The 27,560-nt window shown below is 36.9% G+C and overlaps 1 protein-coding gene across 3 annotated transcripts in view; it reads right to left on the bottom strand.

Moving 5' to 3' along the window:
* Positions 1-13,236: 13,236 nt before the first annotated feature.
* Positions 13,237-27,560, bottom strand: part of ASPM (assembly factor for spindle microtubules) — a 64,419-nt gene continuing 50,095 nt past the window's right edge. For 2 of the 3 annotated variants that reach the window (XM_007989074.3, XM_007989076.3), the window contains 10 exons: positions 27,252-27,418; positions 25,337-25,433; positions 24,296-24,505; positions 23,011-23,160; positions 21,542-21,730; positions 20,886-21,078; positions 20,622-20,776; positions 18,986-19,162; positions 17,525-17,694; positions 13,237-15,139 (listed from right to left, as the gene is read on the bottom strand). In XM_007989074.3, coding sequence (XP_007987265.3) covers positions 15,037-15,139; positions 17,525-17,694; positions 18,986-19,162; positions 20,622-20,776; positions 20,886-21,078; positions 21,542-21,730; positions 23,011-23,160; positions 24,296-24,505; positions 25,337-25,433; positions 27,252-27,418 — 1,611 coding nt within the window. In that variant the 3' untranslated portion in view covers positions 13,237-15,036. The remainder of the gene's footprint in view (positions 15,140-17,524; positions 17,695-18,985; positions 19,163-20,621; positions 20,777-20,885; positions 21,079-21,541; positions 21,731-23,010; positions 23,161-24,295; positions 24,506-25,336; positions 25,434-27,251; positions 27,419-27,560) is intronic. The other variant, XM_007989075.3, reaches the window with a different exon arrangement.

Here is a 27,560-nt window from a genome sequence, read left to right as displayed (position 1 = left end):
ATTATTGAACTCATGGGGTTTTGCATGGCTAGGGGCATTGTCCAATATCAAAAGAACATTAATAGGCAGTTCCTTACTGGCAAGGTACTTCCTAGCTTCAGGGACAAAGCATCCATGGAGGCAATCCAGAAAAAGGGTTCTCATTGTTCAACCACGGTTCTCTTGTTGTACAACCAAGAGACTGGCAACAAGTGTTTCTCTTTTCCTTTCAAGGCTCAGGAGTTACCAACTTTATAGATAAGGGCAGTCCTAATCATAAACCCGACTGCATTTACACTAAATAGTAGAGTTAGCATACCCCTTCCTGCCTTAAATCTTGGTACTTGCTTGTCTTCCTTACTAATCAATGTCCTTTGTGTCAGTTTTTTCTATTTAGACCATTTTTGTCTGCATTTAAAATGCATTCAGGCAGATATCCTTTCTTCTCAATGATTTTCTTAATGGCACCTGGGAATTCATCTGCTGCTTCTAGGTTGGCAGAAGCTACTTCTGGTCTCTTGACATTTTTAAAACCAAAACTTTTTCTAAAATTATCAAATTATCTTTTGCTGTAGTTAAATATTTTCCAGCTTTAAATCCTTTACTTCCCTTTGGCTGTAAGTTGTCATATAACAACTTTTTTTTTTTTACAAATTAAATTATAGCCTATAAGGGTGACTTTCGTTTAGCAATCGTGCACCTACATAAAAGCTACATTCTCAAGACAGAAAGATATTTTGCAAAAAGTGCAAGATTTTTGTGCCTGTTGGCATAGATGCAGTGATGGCTATCCAAATTTCCTTTTCTTTCTTTACAATGTTCCTTATCCTAGATTAATTTACCTTGAAATTGTGGGCAATTTCATCTGCAGACCTCAATCTGCAGTACATATCAAGCAATTCAACCTTCCTTTTAATGTCATGACTTTTATTTGTTTCTGGGGAGCCCTTGCAGTATGACTAGTAGCACTTGGTATGTGTTCCCTGTTGCTATTCAAGGTTTACAATATTGCACTAAATATAAAGAAGAACACATAAAAACCACGAGAGATCCTTTTTTACTGCAATACACAATTTACTAGAGTGATGAACTGCTCACATGGAAATGATTAGCATCACATGGCATTTTAAGCAGATACAACACTGGAGCTCACTACATAATAACAGGAGGTGGCTATGAAATTATTGCAGAAGTACAGTATATACTACAATTAATTTTATGTGGTTATGATTTAATACTGCATACTTATGCTTATTTACATTTATCTTGACTGTGAACGGTCTCATGTATGGTCTGCAAGTGCTTGTGTGTGTAAATTTTAATACATTTTGACTTTTTACAATAGATTTGTGTATATTTTATGGTAGTATATAATAAAAGACTATTATCTACATATATTTATGCGTGCATGGTATATCTAACTTTTTCTTAATGTTTTTAATGTTTCTATGTTACACAGTTTACCTGCATGTTTTTTCAAATGTCACAAATTTCCAAAAAGTTTTCCAACACATGTATTGAAAAAAAATTTACATAGGAGTGCACTTCAACGGTTCAAACCTATGTTATTAAAGAGTCAACTGTACTGCTTTTGAAAATTCATTCATCTATCAGTGAACACTTAAGTTGTTTCCATATCTTGACTATTGTAAATAATCCTGCAATGAACATTGGAGTACAGACACCTCTTTGAGGTACTGAGTTTAATTCCTTTAGACATATATTCAGAAGTGAGATTTCTCGATCAAATGGTAATTCTATTTTTAATTTTTTTTAGAAACCTCCACATTGTTTTCTATAGTAGCTGCACCTTTTTACACTTCCACTAACCATGTATAAAGGTTTCCTTTTCTCCACTTCCTCACCAATAACAGGTCTGAGGTGACATCTCATTGTAGTTTTAATTTGCATTTCCCTAATGATTAGTGATGTTGAACACATTTTCATATACCTATTGGCAATTTGTATGTCTTCTTTGTCCATTTTATAATCAGGTAATTTATTTTCCTATTAAGTTATAGGAATTACTTATATATTTTGGATATTAATGATTTGCATGTGTTTCCCAAAGGTCATATGTTGGAAATGTAATCTTCAACGTAAATGTGTTGGAAAGTGGGACATTTAAGATATAATTAGGTCATGAGATCTCTACCCTCATGGAAGGATTAATGCTGTTTTCAAGGGGAGTAGGTTAGTTATTGTGGGTGTGAGTCCCTAATAAAAGGATGAGTTTGGTCCCCTTGATGGTTAATATTAGATGATATGGTTTTGCTGTTTCCCCACTCAAATCTCATCTTGAATTACCATATGTCATGGGAGGGACCCAGTGGGAGGTGATTGAATCATGGGGGCAGGTATTTCCTGTGCTGTTCTTGTGATATTGAATAAGCCTCATGAGATCCGATGGCTTTAAAAGGCAGTTTCACTGAACAAGCTCTCTCTTTTTCCCTGCCATCCTTATGAGACGTGACTTGCTCCTCCTTGCCTTCTGCCATGATCATGAGGCTTCCCTAGCCACATGGAACTGTAAGTCCATTAAACCCCTTTTCCTGCATAAATTACCCAGTCTTCAATATGCCTTTATCAGCAACCTGAAAATCAAATAATACAGTAAGTTGATACCAGGAGTGGGGTACTGCTCAAAAAATACCTGAAAATGTAGAAGCAACTTTGGAACTGGGTAAGAGGCAGAGGTTGGAACAGTCTGGAGGGCTCAGAAGACAGAAAAATGCGAGAAAGTATGGAACTTCCTAGAGACTTGTTGAATGGCTTTGCCCAAAATGCTGATAGTGATATGGACAAAGAAATCCAGGATGAGGTAGTCTCAGATGGAGATGAGGAACTTGTTGGTAACTGGAGTAAAGGTGACCCCTGTTATGTTCTAGCAAAGAGACTGGTGGCATTTTGTCTTTACCCCAGATATTTGTGGAACTTTGAACTTGAGAGAGATGATTTAGGGTATCTGGTGAAAGAAATTTCTAAGCAGCAAGGCATTCAAAAGGTGACTTGAGTGCTGTTAAAGGCATTCAGTTTTGTGAGAGAAGCACAGCACAAAAGTTAGGAAAATTTGCAGCCTGACAATGCGATAAAAAAGAAAATCCCATTTTCTGAGGAGAAATTTAAGCCAGCTGCAGAAATTTGCATAAGTAATGAGGAACCAAATGTTAATCTCCAAAACAATGGGGAAAATGTCTCTAGGACATGTTAGAGGTCTTCACAGTAGCCCCGCCATCACAGGCCTGGAGGATCAGGAGGAAAAAGTGGTTTCATGAGTTGGGTCCGGGGTCCTCATGCTGTGTGCAACCTAGGAACTTGCTGACCTGCATCCCAGCTGCTCAAGCCAAGGCTGAAAAGGGTCAACATAGAGCTCAGACCATGGCTTCAGAGGTTGCAAACCTCAGGCCTTGGCAACTTCCATGTGGTGTTGAGCCTGCCAGTGCACAGAAGTCAAGAATTGGGGTTTGGGAACCTCTACATAGATTTTAGAGGATGTGTGGGAATGCCTGGATGCCCAGGCAGAAGTTTGCTGGAGGGGCAGGGCCTTCATGGTGAACCCCTGCTAGGGCAATGCAGAAGGGAAATGTGGGGTCAGAGCCCCCACACAGAGTCCTTACTGGGGTACCACCTAGTGGAGCTGTGAGAAGAGGGCCACCAACCTCCACAGCACAGAATGGTAGACCCACCGTCTGCTTACACTGTGCATTTGGAAAAGCTGTAGACATTCAATCCTAGCCCATGAAAGCAACTGGAAGAGAGGCTGTTCCCTGAAAGACCTTGGGAACCTACCTCTTGCATCAGCATGACCTGATGTGAGACATGGATTCAAAGGAGACCATTTTAGAGCTTTAAGATTTGACTGCCTTGCTGGATTTCAGACTTGCATGGGGCCTGTAGCTCTTTGTTTTGGTCCATTTCTCCCATTTGGAATGGCTGTATTTACCTAATGCCTATATCCCCACTGCATCTAGGAAGTAACTAGCCTGCTTTTGATTTTCCAGGCTTATAGATGGAAGAAACTTGCCTTGTCTTGGATGAGACTTTTGACTGTGAACTTTTGAGTTAATGCTAAAATGAGTTAAGCCTCAGGAAATGGTTGGGAAGGTATGATTGGTTTAGAAATATGAGGACATGACATTTGGTGTGGTCCAGAGACAGAATGATACATTTTGGCTGTTTCCTCACCCAAATGTCATCTTGAATTTCCACGTGTTATGGGAGGGACCCAGTAAGAGGTAACTGAATCATGGAGGTAGGTTTTCCCTGTACTGTTCTCATGATATTGAATAAGTCTCACAAGATCTCATGGCTTTATAAGGTAGAGTTTCTCTGCACAAGCTCTTTTTGCCTGCTTCCAGCCACATAAGATGTGACTTGCTCCTCCTTGCCTTTTGCCATGATTGTGAGACTTCCCCAGCCACATGTAACTGTAAGTCCATTAAACCCTTTTTCCTGTATAAATTAACTAGTCTTGGGTATGTCTTTATCAGCAGTGTGAAAATGGACTAATACATTAGATATCAACTTGATTGCATTTAAGGATGCCTGGATAACTGGTAAAGAATTGTTTCTTGATGTGTATGTGAGGGTGTTGCCAGAGGAGATTGGCATTTGAGGTAGTGGACTGAGAGACAGAGACCCGAGATTGACATTTAAGTCAGTGGAGTGGGAGAGGGAGATCCATCCTCAATGTGGGTGGGCACCATCCAATCAGCTGCCAGCACAGCTAGAACAAAGCAGGTGAAAGAAGGTGGAAAAAACTGGTTGGCTGAGTCTTCTGGCTTCCATCTTTCTCCCGTGCTGAATGCTTTTTTCTGTATCTCCTGCCTTTGGACATCAGACTCCAGGTTCTTTGGCCTTTGGACTCTTGGAATTACACCCGTGGTTTGCTGGGAGCTCTCAGGCCTTTGGTTACAGGCTCAGGTTGAACCGTTGGCTTCCTTGCTTTTGAGACTTTTGGATTCGAATTGAGCCACTACTGGCTTCTTTCTTCCCCAGCTTGCAGACAGCTTATCCTAAGACTTCTCCGTTTGATCATGTGAGCCAATTCTCCCTAATGAATTTCCTTTCATGTATACATATATACTATTAGTTCTGTCCCTCTGGAGAACCCTAATACAGATTTTGGTACCAGGAGTGGTTCTAGAGGAAGAGAGTTTTAAGGATGGATTTCTTTAGTTGGTTTTGGGGTTTCCGGAGATGGCTGTTATATCTGATTAGATCCCAAAATGCTAAGGACTCTATTTCTAATAGTATGGAGAACACTGATAGTTTTTGATGTGAATTGTTTAGATTCAAAATAAATGTATTTGGTACTCCTTATTAATTGCTCCTGAGAAGCAAGGAGTTTAGTGTCCCTATAAATAATACCTTTAACCATATGTGGAGAACCAAGGAATATAATGAAGTTAGTTGAGTACTCCTAAGTTCGCTGAACAAAGTGATGAAAGAAAAAGATGAGCTCAGGGATTCTAACTCCCAGTTCCAGGAGCGTATACTTAGCCTCAATTTTTCTAAGAGTGCCTTGGGTGAGGGCCTTATCTCCACATTTGTATCCACAAATCAGACACAAACTCTTATCATGAGTTTCATTGCAGGCGCAATGAAAGGCGCATGCTCAGCTGCAATGAAAGGCGCATGCTCAGCTCCACCAGGTGTCTACTGTTAAAGTGAGGGCATTGATCAGGAAAGAATGGGACCCTGTAACTTGGAAAGGGGATCTGTGGGATGACCCTGATGAAGCTGAGGGCACTAAGCTCCTAAATGCCAATGAACCTTTTTCACCAGAGGAAACAGCCTCCCCATCCCCAGAGGTGGCAACATCCCCTCCCTGACTCATGCTGCCATCAGCCTTTCCACCTTTGTCTGAGTGGATAAATCCTGTGATGCCTGAGGCAACAGCAAAGGCCTCTCCAGAGGCAGTTGCCAGGCAAGACAATGCTAATTCTGCTCAGGACCCACCCCCACTACCCCTCTTTGCATCTAGAGTTGTAACAAGACTAAAGTTTTAGAAGGCCCCTAGAGGTGAGGTTCAGAGTGTTACCCACACTCTGAACTACACTCCAAAAAAGGAGGTGCACTACACTCCAAAAAAACTGCTTGAGTTTTCTCATTTATATAAGCAGAAATCCAGAGGACAGGTGTGGGAATGAATATTAAAGGTGTGGGATAATGGTGAAAGCACCATAAAGTTGGATCAGGCTGAATTTATTGATACAGGCCCACTAAACAGAAATTCTACATTTGATGTCACAGCTCAAGGAGTTAAAAGAAGTTCTAATAGTTTGCTTGTTTACCTGAAACATGGATCAAAAGATGTCCCACTGTGAGCTAGCTGGAAATGCCCTATCTCCCTTGTAGAGGGTTAATGTAGAGGAAGAGATCCAAAGGCTTAATGTAGAGGAAGAGATCCAAAGGCTTAGAGAGATTGGAATGCTAAAGTAGATTTGTCACTTGAGACCTACTCACCCCAACTAGGAGGGTTCAGAAGACATATCCTTCACCAATACCTTGTGAAATAGATTGTGAGGGAAGCATCAGCATCCTTGTAGAGCTCGCTCTGTGATTACTCCTCTCTGTATGCTAGATCTTACTGTGAGAACTGTAGTCACTCAAATGGAAAACTTAAATGTGATGGGAATAATTGGATCCCAAGGTGGCAGGGGCCAAGTGGTGGCATTCAACCATCACATCAAGGTGGATATGGTCGCCATAATGGACAGCAGAGGCAAAGCAGTAATCAGACAGTCTACTGAAGTAGAGCTCTGGCATTGGCTAATTAATCATGGTGTTCCTAGAAGTGAAATTGAGAAGAAGCCTGTTACATTCTTAATTTGCATAAGCAGAAAATTTCTAGGTCAAGTGGACAAAAGACTAATTTGAATCACAAAAATAGAGAATCACGGCCCCTCCATCATTTTGCAGACTTGAGCCAGTTTACAGACGCAGAAACCCTTGAATGAAGGGGAAGCCAGGTCCTCTTGAGGAAGGACTCCACTACACTGCCAACAATTTATGCTGTTAATCTTTTTCCCATCCCCCCTCAAGGAGACCTCTGGATTATTACCAGTGTGACTGTGCATTGGGTAAAGGGGAATGATTAGACCTTTAAGGGACCACTGGACACTGGCTCTGAGCTGACATTGATTTCAGGGGACCAAAAACATCATTGCAGCCCTCCAGTTATAGTAGGGGTTTATAGAAGTCAGGTAATTAATGGAGTTTTAACTCAGATCTGACTTATAGCGAGTCCAGTGGGTTCCCAGACTCTTCCTGTGGTTATTTCTCCAGTTGCAGAATGTATAATTGAAATAGACATACTTAGCAGCTGGCAGAACCCCCACACTGGCTCCCTAACTGGTAGGGTGAGGACTACTATGGTGGGAAAGGCAAAATGGAAGCCATTACAGTTGCCTCCACCTAGAAAAATAGCAAATCACAAACAATATTTTATCTCTGGAGGGATTGCTGAGATTAGTGACACCATCAAGGACTTGAAAGACACAATGTGGGGGAGGTGATTCCCAACACATCCTTGTTCAACTTTCCTATTTGTCTGTGCAGAACTCAGATGGGTCTTGGAGAATGACAGCAGATTATCATAAGCTTAATCACGTGGTGACTCCAATTTGCAACTGCCTTACCAGATGTGGTTTCATTGCTTGAGCAAATTAACACATCTCCTGGTGCCTGGTATGCAGCCACTGATTTGGCAAATGCTTTTTTGTTTATTCCTATCCACAAGGCCCACTGGAAGCAATTTGCCTTCATCTGGCAAGGCCAACTATATACCTTCACTGTCCTACCTCAGGGGTATATCAACTCTCCAGCTTTGTGTCATAATTTTGTTTGCAGAGACCTTGATCACTTGTCCTTTCCACAAGACTAGTCCATTTCATTGATGACGTTATGATGATTGCACCCAGTGAGCGAGAAGTAGCAACCACACCGAACTTATTGGTGAGGCATTTGCATACCAGGGAATGGGAAATAAATCTGACTAAAATTCAGGGAACTTCTACCTCAGTGAAATTTCTAAGGATCCAGTGGTGCAGACCTGTTGAGGTATTCCATCTAAAGCGAAGGATAAGTTGTTGCCTTTGGTCCCTCCTACAACCAAGAAAGAGCCTCAACACCTAGTGGACCTACTTGGATTTTGGAGGCAACACATTCCTCGCTTGAGTGTGTTACTCTGGCCCGTTTATCAAGTGACCCAAAAGGCTGACAGATATGAGGGGGATCCAGAACAGGAGAAGGCTCTACAACAGGTCCACAATGCTGTTCAAGCTTCTCTGCCACTTGGGTCATATGACCCAGCTGATCCAATGGTGCTTGAGGTGTCAGTGGCAGATAGGGACACTGTTTGGAGCCTTTGGCAGGTCCCCACAAGTGAATCACAGTGGAGGCCTCTAGGATTTTGGAGCAAGGCCCTACCATCTTCTTCAGATAACTACTCTCCTTTTGAGGGACAGCTCCTGGCCTTTTACTGGGCCTTGGTAGAAACTGAACATTTGACTATGGGTCACCAAGTTACCATGTGACCTGAAATGCCTATCATGAACTGGGTGCTTTCTGAGCCATTTAGCTATAAGATTGGGTATGCACAGCAGCACTGCATCATTAAATGGAAGTGGTATATGTGATTGGGCTTGAGCAGGTCCTGAAGGCATAAGTAAGTTACATGAGGAAGTGGCTCAAATGCCCATGGTCCCCACTCCTCTCACCTTGTCCTCTCTCTCCCAGCCTGCACTGATGACCTCATGGGGAGTTCCCTATGATCAGTTGACAGAGGAGGAGAAGACAAGGGCCTGGTTTGTAGATGGTTCTGTACAATATACAGGCATCACCTGAAAGTGGACAACTGCAGCACTCTAGCCCCTTTCTAGTACATCCCTGAAGGACAGTGGTGAAAGGAAATCTTCCCAATGGGCAAAAGTTTGAGCAGTGCACCTGGTTGCACACTTTGCTTGGAAGAAGAAATGGTTAGATGTGTGATTATATACTGATTCAAGGCCTACAGCCAATGGTTTGGCTGGATGGTCACAAACTTGGAAGGAATATAATTGGAAAATTGGTGATTAAAGAAATTTGGGGAAGGGATAGGTGGATGGACCTTTCTGATGGTCAAAAACTGTGAAGATATTTGTGTTCCATGTGAATGCTCTCCAAAGAGTGACCTCAGCAGAGGAGGATTATAATAATTGAGTGAATAGGATGACCCGTTCTGTGGATACCAGTCAGGCTCTTTCCCCATCCATGTCACCACCCAATGGGCTCATAAACAAAGTGGCTATGGTGGCAGGGATGGAGGTTACAAATGGGCTTAGCAACATGGACTTCTACTCACCAAGGCTGACCTGGCTATGGCCATGGCTGAGTGCCAAATCTGCCAGCAGCAGAGACCAATACTGAGCCCTCAATATGATACCATTCCTTGGGTGATCAGCCAGCTACTTGGTGGGAGGTTGATTATGCTGGACCTCTTCAGTCATGGAAAGGGTAGCTGTTTGTCCTCACTGGAATAGACACTCCATCCTGAACACAATACCATCTGTGGACTCACAGAATGCCTTATCCACTGTTATGGTATTCTTCATAGCATTGCCTCTGAAAACAGCATTCACTTCACAGCCAAAAAAGTGTGACAGTGGGCCCATGCTCAGAATTCACTGACCTTACTGTGTTACTCATCATCTTGAAGCAGCTGGATTGATGGAATGGTGGAATGGCCTTTTGAAGTCATAATTACACCACCAACTTGGTGCTAATACTTTGCAGTGCTTGGGCAAAGTTCTCTAGAAGGTTGTGTATGCTCTGAATCAGGGTCCAGTATATGGTACTGTTTCTCCCATAGCCAGGATTCACGGGTTCAGGAATTAAGGGGTTGGAGTGAAAGTGGCACCACTCATCATCACCCCTAGTGACCCACTAGTAAAATATTTGCTTCCTCTTCCCATGACATTATGTTCTACTGGCCTAGAGGTCCCTTATAGAGGGAGGAATGCTGCCACCAGAAGAAACAACGATTCCATTAAACTGGAAGTGATGATTGCCACCTGGCCACTTTGGGCTCCTTCTGCCTCTAAGTCAACAGGCTATGAAGGGAGTTACAGTGTTGGCTGGGGTGACTGACCTGGACTATCAAGATGAAATCAGACTACTACTTCACAATAGAGGTAAGAAGGAGTATGTCTCAAATACAGGTGATACCTTAGTGCATCTCTTAGTATTACCATGACCTGTGATTAAGGTCAATGGGAAACTATAACAACCCAATCCAGGCAGGACTATAAATGGCCCAGACTCTTCAAAGAATAAAGGTTTGGGTCACTTTAGCAGGTAAACAATCACAACCAGTCAAGGTGCTTGCTGAAAGCAAAGGGAATACAAAATGAGTAGTAGAAGATGGTAGTTATCAATACCAGCTACAACCATGTGACCAGTTGCAGAAATGAAGACTGTCATTGTCATGAGTATTTATTTCCTCCTTATTTTGTTAAGAATATGTTTGTGCACATATATACCTGTACTAAGAAAATATCTTTGTTTTATTTCCTTTTATCATGTAGCATAAGATTTATTGACTTCATATCAGCATTTAAGTGTTGTTAGCTTTATGTAATGGCATTTAGGTTAAGGATTAGTGTCCTTCCAGTTGTACAAAGAATAGCTGTATTGTGGCATAACTATGACCTTATTATTATCTTTATTTGGAGATTAAGTATGATTTTAGGAGATGTATATAGGTGCCAAGTTGACAAGGGGTGATGGTTAATATTAGGTGTCAACTTAATTGGATTGAAGGATGCCTAGATAGCTGGTATTGTTTCTGGTGTGTGTCTGTGAGGGTGTTGCTAGAGGAGACTGACATTTGAGTCAGTGAACTGGGAGAGGAAGAACCCCCTCAATGTGGGCAGACACCATCCAATTGGCTGCCAGCATAGCTAGAACAAAGAAGGAAGGTGGGATAAGCTGGCTTGCTGGGTCTTCTGGCTTTCATCATTCTCCCGTGCTGGATGCTTCCTTTTGTTCATCCTGCCCTTCGACATCAGACTCCGGGTTCATCAGCCTTTGGACCCTTGGGCTTATTCCAGTGGTTTGCTGGGGCCTCTCAGGCCTTCAGCCACAGACTGAAGGCTGCACTGTCAGTGATATAGTTTGGTTCTGTGTCCCCACTAAAATCTCACGTTGAATTGTAATTCCCAATGTTGGGGGAGGGACCTGGTGGGAGGTGATTAGATCATGGGGGTGGATTTCCTCCTTGCTGTTCTTATGACAGTGAGTTATCATGAGATCTGATGTGCAACACTTCCCCCTTTCCTCTTTCTCCCCCTCTGACATGTGAAGGTATTGGCTTCCTCTTGGTCTTCTGGCATGATTGTAAGTTTCCTGAGGCCTCCCAGCCATGCTTTCTGTACAGTCTGTGAATCAAACTGTCACAATAAAACCTCCTTTATTCATAAATTATCCAGTCTTAGTTATTTATAGCAATGTGAGAAAAAATGAATACAGTTGGTTTTCCTGCTGTTGAGGGTTTTGGACTCAGACTGAGCCACTATTGGCTTCTTTCTTCCCAGCTTGTAGATGGCCTATCGTGGAACTTCGCCTTGTGATCGTATGAGCCAATTCTTCCTTTATTTAATAAATTCCCTTTCACATATACATATACTCTATTAGTTCTGTCCCTCTGGAGAACCCTGACTAATACAGATATCCCTTGGTTCTCCACATACGGTCAAAGGTACTATGTATAGAGTCACTAAATCCCTTGCCTCTCATGAGTGGTGATCAGGAATATCAAATGCATTTATTTTGCATAACTTTCTCAGCAGTTCACACCAAGGATTATCAGTGTTCTCCATACTATTAGAAGTAGGGTCCTTAACAGTTTTTTGGGTCTAATCATATTAAGTAGCTAAGTTCAGAAACCCAGAAACCAACTAAAGAAATCCTTCCTTAAAATTCTGTTCCTCTAGAACCATTCCTGGTACCAAAATATGTATTAGTTGTTGTTGGGTAATAAATTGTTTCCAATATTTTATTATTGCCCATGTTTCTGCGATGGCAATACTGCACATGCTATTTTGCACATGTGACTATATATGATAAATCCCCAGAAGTGAAATGTGCATTTGTAACACAAATAGTGTATTATTTTTCTAATGAAATTATGCCTATTATGCCAATAATTCTTCTTCCAACAGCAGCATATGAGACAATGTTGGACCCATAGTACCAACTCACATCAACATTTATCGAATGCAGCAAAACAGTACTTAAATCTATATAGCACTGACTGCCTGTATTAGAAAAGAAAAAGATCTCAAATCAATAATATCAGCTTCCACTTCAAGATTTAGAAAACGAAGAGCAAATGACACACCAAGTAAGCAGAACAAATGAATAATTTATTCTAAATGTCATATGAAAATGCAAAGGACCTAGAACAGTCAAAGCAACTTAGAAAGAGGACACCTTTGGATGATTTACACTAACTGATCTTAAGCCTTATTGTAAACCTATGATAATCAAGACAGCATTATATTTGCATAAAAATAAACAAAGACATCAATGGAAAAGAAGAGAGGCCAGAAGTAGACAAATATACATATCGACCACTGTTTTTTGACAAATGTGTAAATGCCATTCAGTGGAGAAAGGATAGTCTTTTCAGTAAATGCTGCTGGAGCAACTGGCTATCGATATGTAAAAAATTAAACTTTGGTTTACACCTTACGCTGTATACAAAAATCAACTTTAAATTGATTAATAAACTACACAACTAAAGTGATACGACTTCTAATAGAAAACATAGTAGAAAATCTTTATGACCTTGAATTAAGCAAAGAGGTTTTAGATAAAATACATCAAAAGTATAATCGATAAAAGAAAAAGAAAACATAAATTGGATTTCATCAAAATTTAAAACTTCTGTTTTTCAAAAGGCACTATTAAAAGAATGAAAAGTAACAGACTAGAACTATTTGTAAACTACACGTCTAATAAAGAACTCATATCTGGAATATTTTCTAAACTCTCAAAACTTAATAAGAAAACAACTTAATTTTTAAAATGGAGAAGACTTGAATAAACACTTCACCAAGGAGGACATATAGATAGCAATAAATAAATAAACAAAAAATAAAAAAATAACAGATGCTCAACATAATTAGCATTAGGAAAATGCAAATTAAAACCACTATAAGATAACATTACTCATCTATATATAGAAGGCACAAATAAAATAAGCAGGAAAAATGTTTGAGAAGCTAAGTTTATTAAATAAACTGTTATGTAATTATGCAATCCAGAGTAAGGATCTACTAAAAAGGCAACTAGGATTGGGAAGTGAAAATGAAAGTGGGGACTGATAGTTATACCACTTTTTATCTTTCACATTTTGTAACATTTCTTTTATCTTGCCTGTCCTAGGAGTGAAACTGCAGTTCAATGTACTAGTGAGGATGTTATCAATGCACAAGATGTAGTATGCATATCATTAAATTTGACAGTGTATATTTTTAAAGGAATTTCACAGCCGATTATAACTTCATCCCTTATAGTCAAATTTGAGCTGTGGATGCAGTCCCACTGTAAGCAGCGAGAATAGCCCTGTAATTCTTTATCTGTCAAATCTGACACACCTCCCTGGGAATGGGCAAAGGGGAAGCCCTGGTAAGACCGATGTTACTGTCTGCTGTAAGAGTAGTTAGTAGTACAGCTGAAACAAGGGAGTTAGGGTGTGAATTAAAAGTCCATTAGAAATTATTGGCCTGAGATTCAACAATAGAAAAATTGTTTTAATATCTGGAAGTCATCTTCTTACATGTGTAACTTCATCTAAATATTTCTTGTGCAACTGTTAATTGATTATATCTATCTTAGAGGAAATTGGTGCCAATAACATTTTTATGCTGGTCAATTATGTCCTACCAGTATAATTTACCAAAGTGAATAATCACTTATTAGTGTTAAAATTCTGTTAAGTGAAAAAGAAAAATAAAATAATAAAAAAGTCAGCAAGTCAGTCAAAAAACAAAACAAAACAATATTTGGAAAATACAGAGTCCCAAAAGCTCCCAAAACACTTTATTGGAAAAAAAGAGAAAAAAAAGAAAAAAAATTCTCCAGAGTTAATTTCCATATACTCTTTAATGCACCAATATATTTAGATCTATCCTAACCAAATCATAAGCACATAATTTCACACAAATTAGGTTTAATTCTTAAATTGTTCTAATCAAGTTATGCATTAAGTAGTTAAATCATCTCTCAATTTCTAGCTACTCCTGATTTATTTTGAACAGTTAAACACTGTCATGGCATTCATACATGGGCAGACTTTGAGACTCTATCAGATTTCAGCCATGAGAATTAGACATCTGTGGCCCTGAAACCACAGATACTAGTAACAGTGACTCAAAGCTATAGAAAAAAAATTACACTTCAACACTGAATCATTTTCAGGTCTGTGGTATATAACTACACAACAAGATTCTATTATAAGCAACAGCATGTTCCTTCCACTTCAAATTATAACCCCCATCAGTTCACTGGTAAGAATTTTTAGTAAATACAGTGGTAGGTGTATTCTTTTTGTGAGCCTGGAAGGACTCACTTGTTTATCTGGATGCTTTAGCCAGTCAAGGATATGGATAAGGATGCCGTTGATATGAATTTGTGAGATTATTTTATGCTAGTCTCACTTCTTAGTGAGTAGACAGATCTTCAATTTCTAACATTTGTTTTATAAAAATTCCTCAACTTGCCTATAAAAAAGTTGTAACCAGCTATTATTTCCTTTTAGGAATATGATTCCATTCCAACTACTATAATACTTTAAGATAATAGGAATAATATAATCATCTTATGATGTATTAGTTTGTAACATGCATAAAGCTATAAATAATTAAAAAATGAAGAAGGTAATGAACAGGTTATGCTTTTTTAAATAAAGTCAGATTTCAAAAGTTGTACAGAGAGCAAAAATCACTTTACATACTCATGATTGGCTTTAATATTTCTTTACACTATATATACTGAAAATGTTTACATTTACTAATAAGGAATGCCAAGTGTATCCATCACCATTTGAATGGCTTGCAGGGGATTTGTGATTTCTTCCATGTTATCTCTTCTCAAAACCCAATCTGGCTTAAGCCTGTTAAAAAAAAAAAAAGTCTGGCATTAATAAAGTTCTTCTCTTATGAGTTACCTTCACCTTTTTCATCTTAGCTAAATTGTAGCTACTCCTGAACACATCATTTCCCTTACAACCTGCTCAAAGAGGTGGGAGAACTTCATATTATTGTCCATCATTATTTCCAGACTATTTTTTCTCTCCATCCTTTCTAAAAAAGTAATGCTGGCTTCTTTGACACTTATGCTATTTAGCTTGCCCACTGCCTTTTGGTCATCAGCCAAACTCTCAGTGCCTTATTCCTTGTAAACCTGGTTCTTGGTCTCCTCTTAACTCCTGTCACCGTTCTCAGCAACAGCAACACCTATGTTGTTGTGACCAACACCCTAGTCCATTTTTGCCCCGCTTTCCTTGAATTCTACCTCAACCAATCCTTTTTAATATGATCACATACTAGACTTTGTCATCATCAGAAAGTGTGTGACCACGGAAGTCTTAATTTGAGACTTCTGTTCTCCATCCACCATTTCTGATTCATCCATGTCATCTGCTCTAACACAGTCACTGAACCAGTTCTTCTACCCCACTGAGATCTCCACTTCATTTGGCCCCAACACATACCCAACTTCCACCAGAATGCTGTTCTTACTTTCCTGTGTATCTAGCTCAGGTGTATCAGTATTATCAAAACCTCTGCAAATGTCATTAACGGTTGTCTCTCTCTCCTACCAAACTAGTCTGAAAAATTCTACTTGGATTTCAAATTGAGTCAAAATATCTGCTTTCTCCATTCCTATACAGCTGCATATTACTAAAAAAGTTTACACAACCAAGCTGACTTTATTTTTTGCCAATAATTGCAAATCTAAAATGAGCATTTGAAATTGCCAGCATGCTCTCTTTCTCTCCAAGATGACTATCTTGGTCCTTTCCTCTTTTCAAACTTCCGCTCCATCCCCTCCGAGCTGCTTCTGAGTTGTTAAGTTTATAATCTCACACTTATTGAGAAAATAGTATCAAACAGAGGGGAGTTCATGCATCTTCTCACGTAATTCCCTACTATATGCATTTCCAACATCTTATTCTGTCCTGTTAAAAATCCAAAGATGTATCAACTGGTGAGTGAAAAAAGTGTGGTATGACCATACAATGGAATAGTACTAAGTGATAAAAAGGAATGAAATTCAAATCCATGCATAAACATGAACACATTTCAAAAGCATTATGCTAAGTAAAAGAATCCAGTCACGAAAAGCTATCTACTATATGATTCCATATATGTGACAGCATAGAAATGGCAAAACTAAAGGTACAAAAACCGGATCAGTAGTTCCCAAAATCCGGGGAATAAAGAAAGAGAACTGATAACAAAGGGGCATAAGGAAACTTTGTGTTATAGAATTATTTTGTATCTCAGTGGTGGCAGTTTCCTAACTGTATACAAAACCAACTGAATTGCATACATTTAAAGGATACATTTATACTGTCAGTAAATTTTACCTCAAAAAGCCTGACCTACATCAAAATTTTAAGATAATTTATTCATATGTTAGAATGAGTTTTTAAAATATAATGAATATTAAATTCTACCAAGTCCTTAAAAAACATGTAGAAATGGTTCCATTAATATATTTCAAGCAAATGAACTTCTTACGTTATGCTGTGAAATATGCATGCACAAAACCAATTTATAACTATATTACACAATTTATAATTACGAGTATAATTATAAAGCTAACGGCTGTGTAACCACTCAGGTCAAGAATTAGTGTGTTATAAACAATGTAGGATTTGTACCTAGCATAGAAAATTGCTAAGTCTCAAGAAGGAAAGAAGGAAGGAAGGGAGGGAGGGAGAGAAGGAGAAGGGGGAAGAAAAAAAGGAGGAGGTAGAAAGAAGGAAGGGAAGAAAAAAAAACTAATTAAATGCCACGACAGTTCACTAAAATAAATCTTTTTGCTAATAAAATCAGAAAATGTCAATCTAAATTTCCAGAAGGAGAAATTTCAAGAATCAGGGTGATTATGGGAGGACTGGAGGTTGATATTTTGGCTAAGAAGGACTTTTGGCACTTCTTAAACAGTGTAGCTTGTCCTTCATGAAAAATAAAATAAATAAAATTAAATTAAATAAATAACAAAACTTATAACAAGCTTCTTAGCCTTAGCTCTTAACTATTTAATACAAGAAGTTTGTTGAATAACTACTAAATATCCAAAGCTACAGTATAATGTTATTTCATTATTTACCAAGATTGCCTCTTTTAAATTTGCCAAACATTCCATTCTTATTCACATGTTTCTCTATTGAAAAGCACATCTTGTTTGTGGTAAGTGCTCAATAAATATTTGTTAAATGAATGAATGAACTGTGACACAAATTTATAGACTGTATTTAACTGCTTACCTTGAAACTATTCTGGTCCTTACAGGTGTTTCTGGGATAAAAGGAATGCTTATAGAAGAATAATTCTTTTGCTTGTGAAGTATTCTTTCAGTATTCATTTTATGTTTATGAGCTGTAAGTTTGTAGAGACTGTAAATACGGTCAACAACTTTGGATCTACTTCGTACATCCTACAAAATAAAATGCACAGTTACTAAAAAGTAGTAAGAATTAAAATTTTATCCCTTTAAGACTAGCAAAATCAAATATAACAAATAAAAACTATGTAGTAAACCTTTTTTTTTTTTTGAGACCGAGTCTCGCTCTGTCGCCCAGGCTGGGGTACAGTGGCGTTATCTTGGCTCACTGCAACCTCTGCCTCCCGGCTTCATGCCATTCTCCTGCCTCAGCCTCCTGAGTAGCTGGGACTACAGGCGCCCGCCACTACACCCAGCTAATTTTTTTTTTTTGTATTTTTAGTAGAGATGGTGTTTCACTGTGTTAGCCAGGATGGTCTCAATCTCCTGACCTTGTGATCCGCCTGCCTTGGCCTCCCAAAGTGCTGGGATTACAGGCATGAGCTACTGCGCCCAGCCTGCAGTAAACTTTTAAGCTTTGAATAATCAAAAAAACCTCACCAAGTTTGGCAGGTAGATTGATTTAAATTACGAGCTAATTTGTAAGGCAATTATAAAGAAGATAAATATTCAAAAGTTGCATAGTTAACTCCACACTGAATACAAGAAGGAATTGTTATAGTCAACATAGGAATTATTACAGTCAACATACCTATCATATCCAGTTACCAAGTCTTGAAAAGTTTACCTCTGCAAAGTTTCCAAAGTCTTCTACTTATGTCTCAGTGACACAATCCTAAGACAAGCACAATCGCTTGCCTAGATCACTATATATCAACACTTGCCACCTTCCTTAATAGTCTCCCTATATCCACACATGCTCTCCCAAATTCATTCTTCAATCAGAAGCCAGAGTGTTGTTAAAATTTAAATTGGAAAATATAATTCCCTTGCTTTACCCTGCAGTGGTTCCCACTTATCGGGATAAAAGCCACAGTCCAATCACGGCCTATGGTTTCCCCTATGTTAATTGTGACATTTAAAAAGAATGACTCAGAGGTCTCATCGTAGAAAAGCTTGAAATACAATTATGGTTACAACAGGAGGATAAGAAGTTATACATATCTGGTTTTCTATCTTGCTAGGATACTTTTCTCTCTAGTAAATGATGGGAAATTGTTACTTACATGGCTGTAAAAAGTTTATTTTCAGAATTCAGTTTAATATGTCAGAAAGAAACAACTCATAGATATATCCTAAACTCATTTTATCAGTGCAAAAAGCAGGTTTTAACACACATAAAACCCTATTTTAGAGTGATAATTACTAAAGGAAAACTATAAAAGTCATAGACGTAAGACCACAGAAAAATAATCTTAAAGGAAGGCAACTGATTAATACTTACAGAGGCTCTATTTGTTGTCTTCAGTAAAACAGCCAACAAACAACAAGTTTTTGTAAAAATGCTTCCGCCTTTGTCTGCAACTTTATTACCAGGCTTTTCTCGGTATATCTGCAAAAGCTCCAATAGCGTATCTATACAATTTTCTACATCATAAACTGCTGAAGTAGTTTTCTCATACTTGAAGAGAACAGAATGAAATTAAAAGTTGTAATAAACACATACATTTACAAACAATCCAACCAAAAAAACAAAATACAAAAGTCCATACCTATAGCCAAACTTTTGGACCGCCTGCAGTAAGTGCAAAGGACTTTGTGAAGTAGCTCCAATATCATCATGTATAGATCTATCATATATGTGTATTCACATTTTAATCTTAATCTTTCCCCCCTAATTCTAAAGTTTCACATTTTAAAAAATCAAATTTAAAACCTCTGAAAACAAACATCTTGAAGTCAATAAAAGCAAACTTTTAAAGATAAGACCACTTTAGTAAGAATCTCTAAGGAAAAAGATAACTTATCTGTGATATTATTAATCAAAGGTAAGATAATGATAAAGGCAGGATCTAATTAGTTACTCTATTACATGCTTCTTGAGAGGAAGAACAGCTTGCTCGAAAATAAAACAAAATAAATTTGATACTAATAAATCTAGGATATATTTCCCATGTCTTGTTTTTCTAATTGTATTATTAGATTCATGGTGAAATTTGCATGGTAACAAATAATGATACTAAGATAAAAATAACAAACAACATAGCTGACACTTTGTATGGCAAGTTTATGTATTAATGTGTATTAACTCAATCCTCACAATAACGTTTTGAGTACTGTTACTATACTCATTTTATAGTTGGGGAAAGTAAAGTACAGAGAAGTTAAGTAACCTATAATAAGCTACTGGGCTAGGATTCAAACTCAAACAGTTTGGCCTCAGATCTGTGTTCTTAACCACTACCTCTCAATAAAAATATTAGGTAAAGTGCTTTAAGTTGTCACTGAAAGGTTAAGTAGGAAAGAGAAATCTTTCAACCTTTGGTTGCATACAATATAGTTTGGAATAGTCCAAGGCCAAAAGACAAATTCTGATACACAGATCAACAGTTACAGAGTAACTAAGTTACAGCAATAATTTTCTTTCTCACGCTTTGCTAGATATGATTATAATGTGGTAATACTATTTTGATATAATGCAGTAGATAACACCACTACCTCTAAAGGCAGACAGAAATGAATCCAAATTCAATTCTACCACTTATCACACTAAGGTTCTTAGGGGAGGAACATAACTTCTATAATTATTATTTCTTCTCTATAAAATGGGAATATAATATGAACTATTGTATAGGATTATTATGAGGATTAAACAATGCATGAAAAATACTAGCACGTAGTAAGTACTTAATAACTTTTAATCATCATTTTTAATATAAAGACTGAGGAAATAAAATAACACAAAAATTGGTATTTAAATCTACATTTATGTTAATAAACATTTTTTCACCCTAAGACTCTTGCACATAAATTAATTTTAACTTAGAGATTTAAGCCCTAGTGATGAGTAAACACAAACTTAATTTGCAGGGCCTTATTTGTTGACCCATGAATATCTCATTAATAAAATGAAAAACTACCTTAGATACATTAAGCAAGACTTGCACAGCATATCTGATGACTTCCATACAAGGAACACTACGATTACAACTTCTGATCAAAACAAATATTTTAGAAATTGCTCCACTCTGGGCCATGTTCTCACAACAAAGTGGAGACAATCTAGTAACTACCTCTGAAAGAAAAAAAAAAATAACATACAGGTAAATTTACAGCAACGAAATGAATTTTTAGCTAATAATGTACTATTACAACATTTTTTAAACATGTGAACATAAACTAACCTAGGTGTTTTAAGGCCTCAAGAATGGCAGAAAGGTGCTTATATGTCAAAAGGTAATGAAGGGCAAGTGCAGTTCTTTTGTAGAGTTTGTTTTCTTCTCGAATCTCCCTATTAACAACTTGAAGACTTAGTCGAATAGCTTTAATTTTTGTACAATCATTTTTCTTCCTCCAAGAATAGCCTCTCCATAATGCCTTAAAGAGATAAAACCAAGTAATTTTAAGATTATAGCCAATGTTTTCTATTTACATCTACATCTGTTTTCACAATGTAAACATTTTCAGTAAATTTATTTGACATGATCACATGCATTTCAATTAAAATCTCAAGTTCAAATAAACAGTAAAATCAATTTTCAAAAACAGAAATACAGAGAATATTCCTGTATGTAAACTGGGTAGCCTTTATTGACCAAAGATGTCTATGTGTATTCAAAATGTTAAAATACTTTTTTACTTATTGATTATAAACCTCCTCTAGAGTACTTGAAAATAAAGAGCTTAGCAATGAAATTATGGTAGTATAGAGCTTATGAGTTATTCTACTGGCTAATGTGTTAGCTTTTTAAAATGGTGACTATGTTTTTATAGCGTTAGATATCATGTAGATGATTTGCAAATTAAAGTTTTGAACTAAAACTATACAAATTTCAATTACCTGAATTTTAATGATTCCACTAGTGAATTTTTCTTGCTTTTTACGGAGAACAAAATGGCGCACTGCTTTCTGTATTACTGATGCAGCCCTATTTTGCTGGCTCAGACATTCTTGACCTTCATGCTCAATCTTTTTGATGTTATATTTCTGAATAAATTTCTTTTGTTGTAATCTTGCTCGAAACCATCTCTGTTTAAAACATAGACTTTTGTTTTTCATTTCTACTTCAGGTTTTTTTTAAAAAAATACAAATATACATTCATATATAAATGAAAGAAATAGAACAGTGTATCAAGAAATCTTTCAGCTTTCCCCAGAGGCATTACTTCCCCACTCCACTTGGTGCAAAAACCTTTCCAGTCCTTGTTGGGTGCTTGTGTGTGTGTGCGCGCACGCATATGCACAGGAGTATAGTTAATCCTGGACAACACGTGTCTGTGCACGCACAGGCACAGGAGTATAGCTAACCCTGGACAAAACGTGTCTGTGCACGCACACGCACAGGAGTACAGTTAACACTGGACAACACGTGTCTGTGCGCGCACACGCACACGCACGGGAGTATAGTTAATCCTGGACAACCCGTGTCTGTGCACGCACACGCACAGGAGTACATTCAATCCTGTACAACACGTGTCTGTGCATGCACACGCACAGCAGTACATTCAATCCTGGACAACCCGTGTCTGTGCACGCACACGCACAAGAGTATATTCAATCCTGTACAACACGTGTCTGTGCATGCACACGCACAGGAGTACATTCAATCCTGGACAACACGTGTCTGTGCACGCACATGCACAGGAGTATAGTTAATCCCGGACAACATTGTCTTCATTTTACAAGTTATATAAATTCTACCAAACTGCATGTATCATTCTGCAATTTTTTCACTAAATATTTTATATGTAAATATATATTAATGTATATAAACAACTAGAATTCTTCTTCAAAATATGTAAAGAACTCCTATAAATCACAATAAAAAAGAACATCCAATGGAAAAATGGGCTAAGTGTATGAAAAAAAGATGTTTAAAAAAAAATTACACAGATAAGAACTTGAATAACCAACATATAGAATATAATTTTAGAATCTCTAACCATCAAGTAAATAAAAAAAAAAAAAAAAAAAATGAAATGCTGTTTCCCATTCATTAGAATGGCAAAAATCAGAAAGTCTGCCGATACTTCATGTTGGCAAGCATGTAGAGAAACAGGGTACCCTCAAGAATTTGCTGGCAGGAATGTAAATGAGTACAATTACATCAGACAATAATTCACAACTTTATTACTGTGCCATAAAACATCAATCTATTTCTAACCCTCAAATCATTCTAACAGCTATATGGTGAAAGGCTAAATGTTGTACGACCTTAGCATAAAGCATTTGGAAATTGTTTATTACATATCAAAAATTTCTAACAGAAAAATTATGTCCTATAGTTTTACTGCAAAGAAGAAGCAAACCTGAATACAGATGACTGAATTAACCTGCTTGTTAGCATTCTTCACAGCCAGGTAAAGTTTATAGGCTCTTTGAATTCTGAGAGCATTCAGGTGATAATATGCAGCTGCAGTGAAGTGAAGAAGTCGAATTTTGGTTCTCTGTTCTAAAATCTAAAGGTGAAAAAACAAAGCATATTCAAGTATCTGCTTCCTAAGTTAATCAATGAGTGTTTATTTTTTGTATAACCTCAACATCAAATTATATAAACTAGCAAGAATAAACTAATTTTTAATCATTACAATTACTTATATTGTAAATCAAAGTAATTACAATATTTTACTATACAATATTTCCAATAGTGTAACTCATAATTCAGAGTGTAGAAAGCAAAATTATATTTTGGGTACTTTACTAAATAACCATAGAATCTAATTCAACTAGACTGCCCTACAACAGTGAGTTAAGGTTTGCAATGTACTTTTAATTAGAGAAGGGTATAAATATTAAACTCAAAAAAATTTTACAGAATTCCAAGCAGAACTCTTGGAAATAGTGATATTAAATCAGAAAAAATTATGTGAATTAATATCTCTGCTATTAAACAGTACAGCGCAACTCTAGCATAAGACTCTGCAGAAGGAGCTTTCTACAGTTGCTGTTGGGCTTCAGACTTCCACTTGATGTTTAATGAACAAAATATAAACATTCCTCCTATTTAACTTCAAATCAAATTATTTTGTCTATGCCAGTACTTCACATATTGTAAGCTTCAGACTTCCACTTGATGTTTAATGAACAAAATACAAACATTCCTCCTATTTAACTTCAAATCAAATTATTTTGTCTATGCCAGTACTTCACATATTGTAAGCTTAAATGTTATGACCTCCCTAAAAAGAATTCTCTCTTGCTGAAGATGTGGAAGCTGACACAGGAATTCTGGTTGCGACACCTCAAAAGTTGCTTGGTGGTGGCAAAAAGCTACTAGAATAACATTTAACCTCTTTTGCATATGGAGTCTCTCTCTCATATTTTCAGTTCCTTTGTTAAGATTCATTACAAAGGAGAAATTTTATTTTGCGTCTTTGGTGGTGAACACCTGTGGGAAATAGTATGACTAGGATCACAGAAAAATATCTGACGGTCAGTGCTCTCGTCACTTACCTTTCTAGCAGCTGAATGAATTCAAGTTAATGGTCATATTAGTTCTGAAATTATTCTCTAAAATCCAAAGTTTCTTAACACTATTTAACATCAAGTGCTTTCATTTTATAAGACTGAGATATGCTACTTGAAAATACTTACTCTTTTTCGTACTAGCCAACCACGCACCAGTGCTTGTAGGATAACTGTAGACTTTTTAAATTCAATGTATTTTATCCTTTCACGCTTTCCAGCCTCCCTGGCTCGTATATATTTTTGTATGATCAAAGCGGCAGATTTCTGCCGAAGAAAGACCTGCCTTTCTTTATATCCTCTATAATGTGCTTGGATCAAACAAGCAGCTCGATGTCTCTATAAGGAAAAATTTACAAGTAACATTAATAGGTAGAAATAAAAGGATTTCTAACCCACTAGAAGTTCTTTAATTTCTCAATGAGATGGCATAATTATGATTTATAGCTTAAGAATGTCATGTTTCATAGATATGAAATGGTGATGAAGCATTATTTCTAAACTCACATAGGTCTATAGCCAAAATGAAGGTGTAAGCCAAAGGTCAAGGGTCAAGAGATACTTGGTGCTCTTTCCCTCTCATCCTCTTGATACTTTTCATTGTGAGAGGAAAAAGGACTAACATTACAGCTCAAATACATTTAATAAAAATGCTAGCTACAATAGAAAGAGCACAGTGATCATAAATAGCTATGACAGAAAATGTCTGTAGCTTGACAAAACATAGCATACCATCAGCACACCTTAGATTCCTCAATTACATAACACCCTGTGAGAATTACCAAAATGAGACACAGAGCCACAAAGTGAGCACACGGTGTTGGAAATATGGCACCAACAGACTTGCTCAACACAAACACAGGGTTGACACAAACCTTCAATTTATAAAAAATGCAATATCTGCAAAGCACCATAAGGCGAAGTACAATAAAACAAGGTATGCCTATACCTCATATATTTTTAAAAACTAGCAAATAGTATTTTTATGGAAGAATATAATTTTCAATTGACTGAAATAGATGTGTGTGAAATAAATGCATACTTAAGCCTTAAAAACACTTTTTTTCCCCCCAGTGAAAGATTTATTTTTAAAAATTAAAAAATACAAAACATTCTGTTTTCTATTTCCTAAAGTAGTTATTTGCAAGTGAATTAATTTGTAATACCTACTTTTATCATTAAGAAGTGTTCATGAGCTATTTTTGCAGAAAGTATAGCTCTCCATTTTCTCTGAATGATAATTGCTGATGCTCTCACATTCAAAAACCTAAAAATTAGTTATTGGAAAGCAATTTCAAATTACTTTAACTTATTCAATGAGTATTTATTGCCTCCCCCCTTTAAACTATTAGAAGAGAATAAAATATAAGAAACGCAATGACAGAATAAAAAAAGTGGGCAAGTATAATTCATAGTTAAGTTCGAACAATCAGAATTTACACACGCACACGAAAGAAGTTTTATAATTGGCAATATTCCAGTGGGTAAGAAATACGAAGTTCTACGATTCTAATACGGCATAGAATTTTGAACAGGATCAAAAGAAAGTATGGTTACCCAGATCTAGCAAAAAACTAGATAAAGGGGGAATGGTAGAAATAATGGTAAAATATAAGATTTGAGTCCGCACTGCAAGTGAGTCTTTGAGCAGACGGGAGGTGGTTAAGAAGAGAATGTGATTTACAAGCAGCATCAGGTACTTCCTTTCATTTGAAAGGAAAGATAGGTATCATCAAAATATCTAAGTAGAGATATTTTGTAAACAGAACTGGAGAAAAATTTTTAAAAATCTGAGCGCTAGAGATTAAATTTAACAGATCAACATAATGCTAAGAGATAAAATGTGAGAATGGACAGGTTTTCTACTCTGTTCTTGATACTGTGGAAAAAGTAGAATGACTAGCTTATTTTTTGCCATGTTTCTTAGAAAATAAGACCAAATGCCATTGAGAAAAATTCAGCATCTGTTACAGGAAAATTAGATACTGGTCCTTAATAGCTGATAGTAGCAACTGTATCTTTATATGCCTTTTAATTTTAATTTTTATGGCTATATAATAGTTGTAAATATTTACGGGGTACATGTGATATTTTGATTCAAGCACATAGCAAGTAATGATCAAATCAGGGTAACTGGGATATCCATCACCTCGAACATTTATCATTTCCTGGTATTAGGAAACTTCTAATTCTATTCCTCTAGTTATTTTGAAATATACAATAAATTATTGTTAATTATAGTTGCACTATTGTGCTACTAAACAGTAAATCTTATTCCTTCTCAGTGTATTTTTATATCCATTAACCAGCCTGTCTTTATCCACCCCTCCCTTCTCCCTATCCTAGCTTCTGGTAACCAACATTCTACTTCTGTCTTCATGCGATCAGTTTTATATGCTAAGCCCTGCTTCTACCCATGGGCTTGATCCAAACATTCCTCTCACGATAGTGTGCTTTCCTAAACCATCTTTCAAACCATCATTGATTCAATAATTCATCAACTCTGGGAGCTGAAGAAAAATTCTTATACTATGAACTTAAAACAAGATGATTTGGTAACAGCTTCTGAAAATGTGTGTATAAGAAATGAGCTAGGAATAGGGAAATACAATTAGTATAAGACAGGTTGGTAATTAGGGTCTTCATCATTAATGACAAAGAGTATGAGGAATAATACAAAGTTCAAAGAAAAAAGAATGAGTAAGAAAACAAATTTTGCCAGTAGTTAAGTCACTCAACAAAATGGACCAAAGCACTAATAAGAAAACCAAGTCTTAACTAAATGGTTTTATTAACTTCCACCTCTCTGTCCTTACTCTAATCCTTATGAACCTGAATTAATCAAGTATATGTAAATATTTTTAGTAGATTATATTAATTAAAGGCTATGCTCTATCTCAAAAAAGCAAGACAGTGCAAGATATATTGTTTCCTTAATAAAGAAAATATCAACAAAACCAACCATATACATTAAACATAACAAATATTTAAAATAAAAATCAATAGGCAGTGTACTTTTATGTAAGGACTTAGCTCTATCACACACAAATACTATTACATTCTCCACAGAACTATGATACATTACCATGTTCTCTCTAGTTTGGTATAGAAGCAACCTTGAATAATTTTAACAGCTTTTAATATAGCTAGATATTCTTTGTGTGCTCTCCAACACCTATACCAGGCTTGAATCTTGCAGGCAGCTTTCACTTTACATAAATATTTCTTGGCTCTATATCTCCTCCACATAGCCTATTAAATACATAAATATAACAAGTATGCAATGAGTTGCCTTTTTTTTTTTTGTAAATAAGACAAATCAGTATAAAGACAGTTAAAATAAGGTTAGTGCAGACAAAAATAAATTGCATAGTCATATCATGACTCTATTAGA

The sequence above is a fragment of the Chlorocebus sabaeus genome, chromosome 25, assembly GCF_047675955.1.
Source record: "Chlorocebus sabaeus isolate Y175 chromosome 25, mChlSab1.0.hap1, whole genome shotgun sequence".
In the NCBI taxonomy this organism is placed as follows: domain Eukaryota; kingdom Metazoa; phylum Chordata; class Mammalia; order Primates; family Cercopithecidae; genus Chlorocebus; species Chlorocebus sabaeus.
This window is presented reverse-complemented; position numbering and strand designations above follow the sequence as displayed.